This window comes from Myripristis murdjan, chromosome 9 (assembly GCF_902150065.1).
Source record: "Myripristis murdjan chromosome 9, fMyrMur1.1, whole genome shotgun sequence".
NCBI classification, from domain to species: domain Eukaryota; kingdom Metazoa; phylum Chordata; class Actinopteri; order Holocentriformes; family Holocentridae; genus Myripristis; species Myripristis murdjan.
In genome coordinates, this window is record NC_043988.1 from 11989139 (window position 1) to 12002460 (window position 13322).

At 42.2% G+C, this 13322-nt stretch overlaps 1 protein-coding gene across 2 annotated transcripts in view; it reads right to left on the bottom strand.

Moving 5' to 3' along the window:
- bmp1a (bone morphogenetic protein 1a) overlaps positions 1-10120 on the bottom strand; it is a 33862-nt gene extending 23742 nt beyond the window's left edge. Inside the window, exon 1 of one of the 2 annotated variants that reach the window (XM_030060907.1) lies at positions 9922-10120. In XM_030060907.1, the coding sequence (XP_029916767.1) occupies positions 9922-10066 (145 nt within the window). In that variant the 5' untranslated portion in view covers positions 10067-10120. The remainder of the gene's footprint in view (positions 1-9921) is intronic. The other variant, XM_030060908.1, reaches the window with a different exon arrangement.
- Between the last annotated feature and the right edge of the window lie 3202 nt (positions 10121-13322).

Consider the following 13322-nt stretch of genomic DNA (forward strand, 5'->3'; position numbering starts at 1 on the left):
TGTCTAGATAAATTCAGCTAAATGCGGTCCAGATGTTTCCAAAAAACAACAAGACTCACACCCTGCGCGCCGGCGTCCTTGGAAAGTTAACAAGATCTATCAGATGTGAGACACTGACACTGCCTCGACGGTGTAATATGGGGCACCTTGAACAAGTAATAGCTCTTTAATGAGGCCAAGGAGAGGGAAAAATAACCAAACAGTCACACTTTATGAGGAATGTGCTTTATAAGATTCCTTGCTAAATAACCCATTTCTGTGGTGGAGAGGCTAGAAGTCCTGTACGCAGAGACACTTTACAGGCTTTTAACATCAGCACGTTTCCAGAATTTATGGCCCGTCTTGTATGCAGGAGCTGAGGGGGGTGGGGGGTGGAGGAGCAGAAGGGGAGAAGGGAGGAATGGGTGGCACTGTAATCCATGTCTGAACAGGAGATGAGAGGAAGAAGGCACATCCGCTTTGTCTACTCAATACCTCTGAATAAGGATGGCATATGCAAAGGTGAGGGGATAAAAAAAAAAAAAAAAAAAAAACACACAAAGAACTAAAATACCTTTCCCAAACATGTCAACCTGTATTTGAGCGTGTGTGTGCATGTATGGTGCACAAACACATAAAAACACAACAATGAAATACACAATAAAGTATGAATAAACAGGCAGGCATAAGCAATAAAAGGCAAATAAAAACTTGAAAACGAAGGATGATTAAAAACCATACATTAAACCCCAAGGATACAATGCAAAAACAACGGGTGAAATCAAAGTCAAGAATAAAGTACAGTATAAAACAATAGTTAAGAATAAAATAAACATAAAAGAAAAAATATATAAGAAAGCCTTTCAATGCAAATATGCCTTCAAAAGAGATTTAAAAAAAGATACTGATGTAGCGAGCTGGAGTTCCACAGCCGAGGAACCGCGCCCTTCAGTGTTAAAGCGTGAGGTGGGAACAGTCAGGACGAGCCTGCCTGAGGATCTCTGGTTGGGCTCTGGTTGATAAAGGGACAGTTCAAATATATATTCTGGGCCCAGGCCACGAAGGGCTTTGAAAGTGCTGAGTAAAATTTTAAAACCAGTCCTAAAACAAATGGGCAGCCAGTGTAAGGTCATTAAAATTGAAGTAATATGTTCTCTTTTCTTGTTTTTTGTTAGGGGTCTCCCTGTTGTAATTTGCACAATTTGAGTCTATTAACTGATTGCTGATTGATTAATATCTAGATCTACACCTTGATAACTGACCAAAATAGGACTGGATGATAAAAATTTCAGTTTTGTCTGAGTTTAATTTGAGAAATATTGCTGATGTTCTTTTTTTAATATCTGCTAAACAATTCATAAGACTAGATAGGTTTGGAGTCTCAGTAGGCTTTTCCAGGTCTTCTCCAGGTGGAACTAAATTTTACACCTATCTATAATGTGGCCAAGTGGAAGCGTATACAGGGAAAATAAAAATCGGTCCCAGTACTGACCCCTGAGGGACTCCACAATTTACCAAAGAGAAAGGGGACAAAAGATGTACAATTTGTCAAACAAGAACAAAACCATTTCAAGACCATCTCAGATAAACCACCCCACAATCACAACTTTGTGGCCAACTCTATCAAAAGCTGCACTTAAGTTAAAAATATGGAACATTCACCAGTATCAGCTGCTCTTAAAAGATCATTTGTCACTCTAATAAGCACAGTCTGAGCACTGTGATGCTGCCTAAAACCTAACTGAAGTCTCAGTTCTTCAGGAGTTGTGGAGGGACTATCCTCTCAAGGAGCTTTGCAATAAAAAGTAATTTTGAAAATGGTCTGTAATTGCAGCATTCTGATGGATTGAGGCCGGATTTTAATGAGCGGTAGCACACAAGCCGTCTTCAAATATTCTGGGATGCAGCCAGAGGATAAAGAACTGTTAATTATTGAGACCAACCAAGGGGCAGTCACATCCAGTACATCACAAGGAAATTTAGGGGTCATTATATCTACAGGGCTTGAGGAGCATTTGGGGTGCAACGCAGTGATCATAAGTTCATTTAAGGAGACAGGCAAAACACATCAATAAAAGAGGAGCCATAATGTTTGATTTTATCTCACTGATTTTAACATTAAAAAAGGTTACAAATTGAAGACATTCTTCACAAGATTCTTACACTGATTGTAACTTACAGGATTTAAAAGATGGTCAACAGTGTTAAAAGTCAAACTTTGGACAAAGAGCCTTGGGGATAAAAAGGCTGGGGAACCATTAAACTGTAGACTTGATTGACCAGGGCAAGAATAAAGGCTCTCTTTGTAAAAAGTTTGCACTACTGAAGTGAGCTACTGTTATTTCGCAAGGATATATGATAAAAAAAAAACATCCTGTTAAGACAGAGCTAGTTTGCTTGTAGCATGCACTATAAACATTCTCAGCAAGAGAGTCTTAAACCTCCTGCTTTTATATAAACGTCTGACAATGGTCTGAGACAAAAAAGGATAGTGAGCACAAGAGAAAGGAAGACAAAAAACAAAACTCTTGGCCGGTGTCCCCATTTACCAGAGGAGAATTATTGAAACAATCTGGAGCTGGCTGCGGTAGATGCAGCCTCGTCTCTCACCCTGCAGGCCGTGGAGGACACACGGCAAAGTGACTGTGTTTGGGATTTGAGGCGAATGACAGCAATAAGAAAAGGTGTAGATCACTGCCTGCAAGATAGGGCACGCAGACAGGACAGGTTTAAATTCCACAGAGGTCAAAGGGATCCTCTAATTTGTGCTCGCAAAAAACACTAATTCACTCTGACCAAATCCCTGTAACACAAAACAGACTCCTCACAATCAGCCTTCTTACTGACGTTGCCAAAAAACCACTGATCAGTGGAAGCTACCAGATGTCGGTACAGTATACAACAGATAGGCAGACTACATCTTTCCCTTTTATCCTCACATTCTTATTTGATTCCCAGAAGTGGCTGAGCAATGAAAAAAGACAGAACACATAGCACTTAAGCAATCAATTTTGAGTTGCTGTCATAAAAGACCATAACTGCTGCAAAAACTATTTTCAAAACAATTCCAGGGATCCCTTTTCTCTCCAAATTGACTGTGGAAACTGGAACAATGATTTGTGTTTTCTGCACATCGCAGCATGTTGTGTCAATTTGCACAATATTAGCAGTGATTTGTGCAAGCCATGACCAAACAACAAGGTGCGGGCTTGCTCCCACCCCCATGGGGTCCACACAGGGCTGTGCTCTCTGCCCATGGCTGAGTCCCAATCATCCACAACCATGCTGGAGACAAGCCCGTTAATCCGCAGCGTCATTGTTCCCAGACAACAGTGGAGATTGAAGTGAGCAAATGCACAGCCCAGCGGCATTAGGACTTGTTTCCCCCGGGCACAGCAGTCGTCCTGGAGACGCTGCTGCAGGTTTATGGAAAAGGCTCACAGGGATTGTGAATTAATCCCCTTGTCTCCTGGCTTTAATTATCCACAGACACACTGTCTTAGGAATCTTTTATACACAGCAGTGAACTGGGATTGAGGACAAACTAAAGGCAGTTAGGGATAAAGGTGATAAACTCATCTAGATACAGAACACAATTATGTAAAGTACAAACAGAGAGACAAGAGTGATATATATTAAATCCCACTGAATGTGGCAGATGGCATCATCACCACAGAGTACAGTGCTGCATCTCCTCCAAACCAATATTCATTACCTAAATGGCAACAGCTGCAGCCATGGTATTTAATATTAATATCTTTATTCCAGTTCAAAGGTGACATGAATATAATTAAAGAAACAGATCCCACTATGGCCAAAAAAAATCGCATATGTAGGCATTTCTAGTTAAGAGTTAGGCTGCACGGCTTCTACTGGGTAACATTCTGAGTGTACTTTGCAAGATAATGTGGGTACACTGGATATATGAAAGAGATCTTGTATGCAATTTTGATTAAATGTATTTTGTGCATGTTAACACCCCACCACCACCATCACCACCACCGTCATCTAGTTAATCTTAAAAATCATAATCCCTCTCATCTCAGACTGCCCGCATCATTCAGTCCATCCAGTCAGATTATACATGAGGTCTCAATCAAATTAATCCCATTGATTCATGTAACGCCCTATGGCCTCTGCAGTGTCAAATACACTGGGACTGACTCTATGTTTTTTCTTCAGTCTCGTTCTGCAGATAGCAGACCCTGACATCTGCTACTGAAACCTTGCACAAACATCAATACTAAGCTCATACAGACACTAAGACTATAACCTATATTTAGAAGGCAAAGTCCAGCGTGAGACTGGAGCTTACTTCTCTGTGCTTACAGAGAAGTTAGACAGTCTTTCCCCATACATGAGCCTCTGATGAGTGATGGGAAGGCCCAACCAATATATAAGCCTGAAATGCATCACAATACCATGGCACCGCCTTTCACAGCCAGTGTTTGGTAACAAACGCTGCATTTGAATACCAATGGAGGCCAATAGTATATTGCGTTAAGGTGATTACCATCTGATGACAGTGTAAGTATCACTTTTCAGGTTTCATTCTGTACCAGGCCGTCCTGCCAAATCCTGGCCACAGTGTGGCCATTGTCCCTGCAGACACTGTATCTTGCAGAGAATAAAAAGGGTACCAAAACAAAGCTTGGGCAACATGAATACTGAAATAAACTGTTTCAAAGAAAAATGCATAACTACAGTGATAAATTGGATTATGCAGGCAGGTTGTCATGTAAATATGGTACCTCTCTCCTCTGTAAAAACAACACCAGCTGTTATTTCTTCAGCAAATGCTTACCTTGACATTTCCTAACTCTGCAATTTGAGCCCAAGGCGGGAGAAAAAGGTCCGCTTATCTGCTCTCGGCTCATTTCAAAAGGTAACTAAGGTATAATTAGGAAAGAGGCTCTGACGAAGCCCCAAGCTACATACAGCCTTAAATTCAAAGGATTATTTTCCCCAATACAAGCCTGAAGCCTCATCAGCCACAGCTGAGATCAAGACCAAGTTACTGCCACCACGCTGGAGCCTCAATCTTATTGACAAAATGAAGACCACGTCAGCTGAAAAGGGCACACAGCAAGGGACTACCTCCCCTTTAACATTTCACACTCCATCAAGCCCATTAGCAGATTGGATTTCGCAGCTCATCCCTGCCACTGATTGCTGATATACTCTAATCCCAGTAGTAACCCTCTAATCACTCATCAGCTCACTGGCCATTTGTCCTTCTTAATGCCAGTGATATATCGAATTTGAGTTCTCTATAAAGATGAATTCTTTATCACACCACAAAGATTTTAAGCTTTGATGAAAAAGTGATTTCAACCACCTGTGTGAGTCTCATTTTTCTGGTTTTAGGAAGGTGGCCAAACCCATACGGTCTGCTGAGATGAAAGAGTAAGTTGTCTGAGAATTGATGTCCTGAGGAAAGTGTAAAAACGTTTGTGAATGCGCTAAATCTGGGGGATACCTTCAACCATCAATACAGTCCATAAACAATGACTACCTCCAGCTGAGAAAACTTCACTTGAAGCCTTTACTACAGGTGGAAGAGAAAGTAAGGCCTTTTTTTCATAACAGCAATACAGCACCGATGAATTATTCAGAAAAAGCATACTCTGTGAATAATGAAGAAGTGCCTGTTAAGCTTCTCATTATTGTAGCCTAATTGGGCATCCTTTGAGCCATTTAAATGAGCTCTCCCACAGCATTTGTTGTTACTTCGGCTCTGTCCCCTGTCTTGGCATTAATGTAATGCAAGATTAGTTATTACTTAGCTCTGACAACAAACATATTGTTCCAACTAATGCACCAAGATCATGCCAATAGATTGGCTCCCTAATCACCTGAACCCTGCAGAGAGGGAAGCAGCAGGGGTCCTGTGATGTAAAAACCACACAGTGTGGGCTTGGCTATATAGCCTGCATTCCATGATAAAGGAAAGCCTCTGCTTAAGTGTCGCTTAAAGGCCCAATCCTGAAAGTCAGCAGACAGCCCCATCACATTTCTAAGGTAGGACTGAGGGACCAAGCCAGAGAACGGCTGGCATCTTCTTTGAACTGCCATTTTCAGAATCAAATGAGCAACCCAAATAATACAAGCAAGACTAATTGTAAGATTGTATAACAACAAGTGATAGCCCAAAAAGGTCATCATGGACTGCAATAATGCATAGAATGTGTCAACTTCCAGTAAAACATCCTGTTTTACATTTTCAATCTTATATTGAGAGATATGATACAGAGAAAAATATGGACAAACATTTGAAAGCTTTAAAAGTTTTATCAGTGACTAAGGAGTAGTTACAAAGCAGCACAACACAGCAATCTACACATTCCAAACTCAAATACAAAGCAAAACTGTGAACCAGCCAAAACCGGCTCGCTGAATGAAGCTATTTAAAACCGGTTAGAAACTTTCACTACAAGGGCATTAAATAAATAACAATCATTTTCTCAAGTTTGCAACAAAGGTGATCCAATTGAAAAGCACCATTGCAAAGATGTTCAATAGCAACAGCGGGTGGCTCGTTAGTGGAAAATATCCAGACTTATGAGCAGATACAGGCACTGAAACACTGCCATCCAAAGAAGCCAACTGTTGTGCTCTAAATGATCAAACTGTGGAGACGGACCAACAACTAGAGGCAGGAGGAATGATTTAAGTCCCTGCACACAGCAAGCATTCCTCAGAGGCAGCAAAGCAGACTGTGGATAATCTGCCAGCTCCGTTGTGAATGGCCTGCACTCACCTCACCTGGGCTGGCATGGTGTGGTGCGACCCGCCTGCCCTCCACCTTCTTGCAGTGCTCTCCCCTTGGCATGGAGTGAATGACCTACAGTCTGTGTGAAGTGCTGCAGCCAGCCAGAGGAGAGACCCGGAGGCCCGGGCAGACAAGAAAACCGCATAAAGGTGCTGATGGTGGGGGGTTGGAGGGGGGAGAGTGCGGGGGTCAGGTTGCCTGCCTAGCCTTGCCCTGTCCTCAGCCGAAACCTCTGGGTGAGACCACAGCGGTACACAGCATGCAAAAGCCTCCAAAGTTCAGACTACTGCAGTTTTTAAAAGCTGCACGCCAGATTGCAGAGACAGCAATATTGTCACAAGAGTCTTTAGTCGATTAAGATGTCTGCTTCATAAATTAATGCATAAGAACATGTCAACATCAAGGCGGTTACTGCTCTGATGAAAATATTTCGTTTAAGCAGTGCAGACAATGAGAGCGTGACTGGCTCTCATCCATTTTTCATATAGAAAATGAGTGGCTCTAATCTCAGTGGGTTGTTAGAGTCTTAAATGACTTCCTGGGATGCTGCCAAGTTTGGAGCTTTGCAAACTAAGGAATTTTCCACTGGTTAACCTTCCATATAGGTGGCACAACTTCGATGTTACTGCACCGCTCATTTGTATCATTGCACTTGTATGTGCACAGCAATCATGAGCAAAATCCTTGTACAATGTTGTTTTGGCTTAACTGCTGAGGATTTGTGAGGGTTGTGGTAGGAATTAAGGAGCCTGTTAGATAAATTAAATAATGAGAATTAGATGGGGTGCTCTCTGAGTCAATTAGCCAACTAATCAGCCATCATGTCTTACTTGAGAAAAATGTCACATCTCTGATCCCACAATAGCATTCACAAGCTGCCTTGTTTCTCACAAACACTTGAGCTGAAGTGATCATATGTCATGACTGCATTCATTTTCAAGAGAACAAAGATGCAAAAAAAGCAATATTAGAGATGTATCACCCATTCAATTAGTAAAACCAGCGTGACCTTTAGACAACTAAGAATTGTGTAGCACAAGGACAGCCCTAGACAGATGGGAAGCTTTAGGAAATACACTCTTCACGGGGATAGTACTGCAACAGAAACTTCACGCGGCTGTAAGCATTTTCCTGGACGGAAGCAGGAGGACACAAAATGCTGACCTTGAGTCCAAATAAAACGTGATCAAATAGACTCAACGCAGTGATGTGCTTGGAAAAATACGGGAAAAGAGGGAAAACTGATATGCCAACAAACCTCAGAGACACTGTACCAGTGTACATTTTGTCAGGTTTTCCTCTCTGGTGTATAAGTGACTGAGTAAGGGGAGGGAGTGAGAGACAGCTGAGAGATCTTGGACACTTTGCTACTTTAGTTTGAAAGGAGAAAAGCAGGTGGGTGCTGGAAGAAGGGGGGAGCCGGAGGTTGGGAGGGTTAAGAGAGTGGGAGTTGTACTTGTGACCGTCTCACAACCACCTGTCTTCAGAAGAGCACAGAGGAAGCCATAAACAAAACTGCACTCCATTCAAAATGACACTTGAACTAGTGTACTATTGAAGAGTGAGTATTTATCTCAGCACGCCAACAAATGTGCCTGAGAGGAGAGGGCCTGTAAGGTGAACAGGGTTTGTCTGAGGAGAATGAACTTGTATGTCCTGCTCTGAAATATTTCTGTCAAACATCAGCAGAACCGAGGGGAAAAAATAAAACACTTGTAGTATAAACACAGCAACTCATCTTCAGATTTCCCCTCTTGGAGAGGCCTTCAGCTCAGACAAGTCATCAGAACAGCACGTCACTGTCCACTCACCTCTATAAGTTAAGCAAAACAATTTGGCACGATCACTGGGATGACTAATACTATGTCAGCCTCTAAAAGGTTGCTCCACAGGACACGACGTAAACAGTAAAATGAGGACAGGAAGCAACCACTCCACCGCCTTGTACGTAGGTTCATCTTTAGTCTGACCTCTGGGGTGTTTTATGTAAAGCCACAACACTGTAAAGCCACACAGTCTTTTTTTTTTTTTTTTTTTCTCGCAAATGCACTGGCCGCCTGGTTGCAGCCTCTCTTTCTGACACTCAGCCCTCTCTACTCAGGGGGAAAAAATGAGGAATTCAGATCACTGGGCAGGCGAGAATGTGGGGACTGAAATGTGTTTCAAAATAAATTGTCAAGTCTGAAAAGCTCACACACACCGATTTCAGTGAGCACTTCCAGGACTTTGGAGGTCATTTTGACTGAAGCCAACTCTCTCTATCTGTAACCTGAATACTTTCACCAGATGGAAAACACAATCTGTTCAAATTCCCCCAAAGGGATTTGGCAAGACAGTGAGTTCACAGCAAAAAAAAAAAAAAAAAAAAAAAATCCTGATTACAATGACAAGTGAGATATGCTTTGGCCAAATGATGGAAAAAATAGGAAGGCCGAAAGCTATATTGTTATTACAGCCTCACCACAGGCGAAAATGAACAGGCATTTATATGCTATGGGTCACAAGACAACAGCCAATAGAATTATCTGTGCATAATTTCTGAGCTCTACTGTACACTCTTCCCCTCCTCCACTTTGTTTTAGTGGTCGTGTGAACAGCCGGTGAAAAAAAACAGACTATTTGTGCAATGACTAAAATCAAGCAGAAAGTGAGCAGACGCCTTGGAAATAAAAGTGCAGAACTCCTTTGTTTCACCAGGTGCAGAAACTGCAAAATAATACACTACAGATTCCCTGTAAGTCTCATCTTTAAGACTTCAAAAAGTGCATTTGCCGACAACAACAGGCTAGTAACTTTTTAGACAAACAAAATATGCACTTAGGCTGGAACTTTTCATGCCTCGAAAAATGTAGCCTCCTCAGAAATAAATCTTTAATTTCTCAATCTCATAATCCTCACGTCCACGACCCGAGGTGGGTTACCCTGTTCAACTCAACGCGGTCCTCAAATGTTATAAACTGCACAAACTATGTCACCCAGTCAAAACAAATGCACATAATGTGTTAAAGAGCCTGTTTAAAACTACATCCACTACTGTCATCTCTCTAAAAGCGTCTCCCCGGCCGATCTCTGCAAGCTCCCCAAACACAAAAGACAATTCGTGGCATGTTTGTACCTCCACATAAATAAGGTAAAATTACAGCTTACTAAAAGAGACGGGGAAAACTCACCAGCTTTGCATGGATCCTTGTAGTCGATCACATCTGATGTGGCAGTGGGCTCCACATAGTAGCCCGGATCAATCGCTTCCAAATCGATCGCCAATATCACGCCGAGACAGGATAGAAGAAACAAACATCTCGCCCTGAGATCCATGATTCTGGTGGGGGACACGGCGAAAAGCGAGGAATAAAGGTAAAGGAAAAGAGAGGGACGAGAGAGGGACAGAGGGAAAGAGAGAGAGAGAGAGAGAGAGAGAGAGAGAGAGAGAGAGAGAGAGAGAGAGAGAGAGAGAGAGAGAGAGAGAGAAAATGGGAGGTTTTGGGGGGAAATGAGATCTCTCCGGAGGGCGGGTTTAAATTCAGCCTCTCTCCAGTGTCTTGGCTCCGGGGGCAGTGATTCGCTCCGCTAGCCGGAGCTCCGGGCTAGAGCAGAATGCTTGGGAAACTTTGATGATATGGCAGCTCCGCGGGGGCGGTAAATGCCCTTTTTATTGGTAATGCACATGTGAATTCTCACAGGTCTCTACGGCTCCCAAAGTGGCCCCGTCAGGGGGGAGAGGATCACTTTAATTCCACTATCACTCGATTCACTATAACTGCGATAATCGGTTTCACCAGACTATTTCCCCATGCACACTCCTGTGTTTACACTTACTCAAATCGACCACAACAAAAATACCGACATTGCAAAACAATCTTATCAAACGGGTCTAAGTCTATTTGGCGTGTCACACTGTTAATATTTTTAAGGAATAAAATCCAAGATTCATATTAAATTGTAGTTAAATTGATGATTTGAAGATTATTTTTCTGTTTGGAAACTGAAGACAAAATAGCATTATAAAGGCATAGACTCAAATAATCTTACCAACTCATGCACGCACGCACGCACGCACGCACGCACGCGCTATCCAAAAAAGCGCACGCGGATCCACTGCCAATGTTTACGCACGCATAATCATTCCCACGTACCCGAATCCACCCCGCTCACTTATTAGCGTACGCACTGCCGTACACACGCAAACACGGACTACTTAGTGCACGACCCCAGACAGCCTTTATTCATACGAGCGAGTCGCAGAGAATAGAGCGCCACCTGTCGGCAACACGTGGAATGATTCAACAGTACAACACAAGATAATGCTAAATAAACAAGAGGATATGGCAAAGGTCCATGGGAACTCTGCCATATCTAAGTTTAAGTGGGTGCAAATTTGTTCATGTAGTTTTTATTTATTTTTTAATAGCAAAGGTCAAGCAAAAATTAACAAAAATCTGTTGGGTAGCCTTATATGAAAACAATACATCAAAAGAACAAGACCAGTGTTCCCTCTGTAGTGCAGTTTGAATAATTGGCCTAATAATAATAGTAATAATAATAATAAATCTGCTAATTTATTACAGTGATCAGTATCTTGTCAGTCATCACCACTCCACTTGTTCCCAGACATTTTGTTGATATAAGCTTTGGAGCCATTGGCGGCAAATGATAATAGATGCAGGGCCATTGCCATATCTCAGGGTTTAGTGAATTAGCGGCTCTAAATATATCTCACAGAATATACCTTGACTAAGCTGAATGCCATTATTCAGCTATGCTCCATCTCCCTTATTTCACCAGATTCCACACATATCAACTCATTCTGAAAAGGAAAAAAAAAATGTTGTGTGGTGTTCCAGCTGAATTTGGAAATTGGATGGAGAGACTGGTGATGGATTGCTTGAATTTCCACTGCTCATGACGGGAGGCGATGCCAGCAGCTCTTGTTCCCTTTCTGACTGGCATCACTTATCCCTTCCCTGCTTATTACATACAAAGCCTGGCTTATGTAAGCGCTAAGAGACACACTCTTTATCTTGTCTGACCATTGCCTGTGTGTGGAAATTAGGAGGATGCCTGCTGAGATGTGTGGGCCGTATTTATGTTTCTGCTGTAAACACGGCAGTACGACTATATGCGTGAGAATGAGCTCCTTCCGTATATTGAGTAAGAGGGGCTCTTGAGAAAATTTAAAACTTGCTCAATGCTTGAGGACCAAATATTTAGATTACCGAAAAGATGAGACATTTGAGTATCCTCATAAACTCATGCAAACCATTTCCACTGTGGCATTTTGAAACAAAGGGTAATGTACTTGTCTTGAGGTGATGACACATGGGACACAATCGTATTGGGAAATACTGCCTTCATCTGTATTCTGGAACACAGTGTGCTATAGAGGACAAAAAGGTAATGGAAAAATACAGTGACCAAAATGTCCTTTTACAATCACCACTGTTCATGTATTGTGGCCTTTCGAACTCAATCCTTCATGTTATTGGAGATGAGGACTGTGTATACGGCCACTGTCACTGAATCCAGCTACCAATTCTAATATGATCAATACCATGTATTAGTATGGTAATTCAGTTGTTACTTTAATCATATGGAAGGTCTGTCATATGGTAAGTCACAGTGCAAGACAACTGCTCAACTAAAAGCAATTACTACATTACCATGATGTAAATATAATTACTGTAATTAATTATAATATTAAATAAAATCCCTACCACAACAGTGTAGTCATCTCATGAAAACAAACAAACAAACAAAAAATGTTATACACAAAAGCCTGTAGTTGACATCACTGTTCATTCTAGTTAACTACTGTAAGATAAGGAGTGAAAAGCAACAGTGGCAATGACAGATGGATTTACACATGGCACTCGGAGAGAAAAAGGGACCAAGTCATATGTAGGTACAGGTGCAGCGAGGAGGAGGTGACAGTGCAGGCGGTAATAGTAACATATAATACACATTACCATCATATCACATAATCTCCTCTCACACAGAATGACAAATGATTACGTATTTGGCTGTCGCCATCCACGGTTATTCTTGGTAAATACATCAAGTCACGTTGAAGGGGTGGCATTAAGACCTCTGCATGTAGGTCTGACGCATGAAGGGTCTCTGTAGTGGTTTGTATATAGAGACTCCTCTACAGGAAACAGTGACCATCTGACCATCACGGCAGAGAAGCCCTCTCGAGTGTGCAAAGCAGCCCTTTTGCACAATGGGGTGCAGGCATTTGTCAAGGCATCTGTCAAGAAGGGAGGGTGGAGCCAGGTCTTATCAGCCGGCCGTGGCTCCAAGAAGCCCCTGGCGAGGATGGCGTTACAGCACAGGCTGGAGATCATGAGTCCTGCCGGAGGCTGTCATTGCTGTAAGGGGCACATTGAAGCATATTAATTCAAAGTCCTGGAAGACACAGTTACTTGGACAGGAACACATTATTTGATGTTTGGGCTCCATATACTTTACTGCTTTAGTTGTATGACTGAATCATCAGCATTAATATGAGGAAACATTTAGCTGTAATGGGAGGCACAGTTCAAGAATTACAGTCCTCTTTTGATAGTCCTGGGCC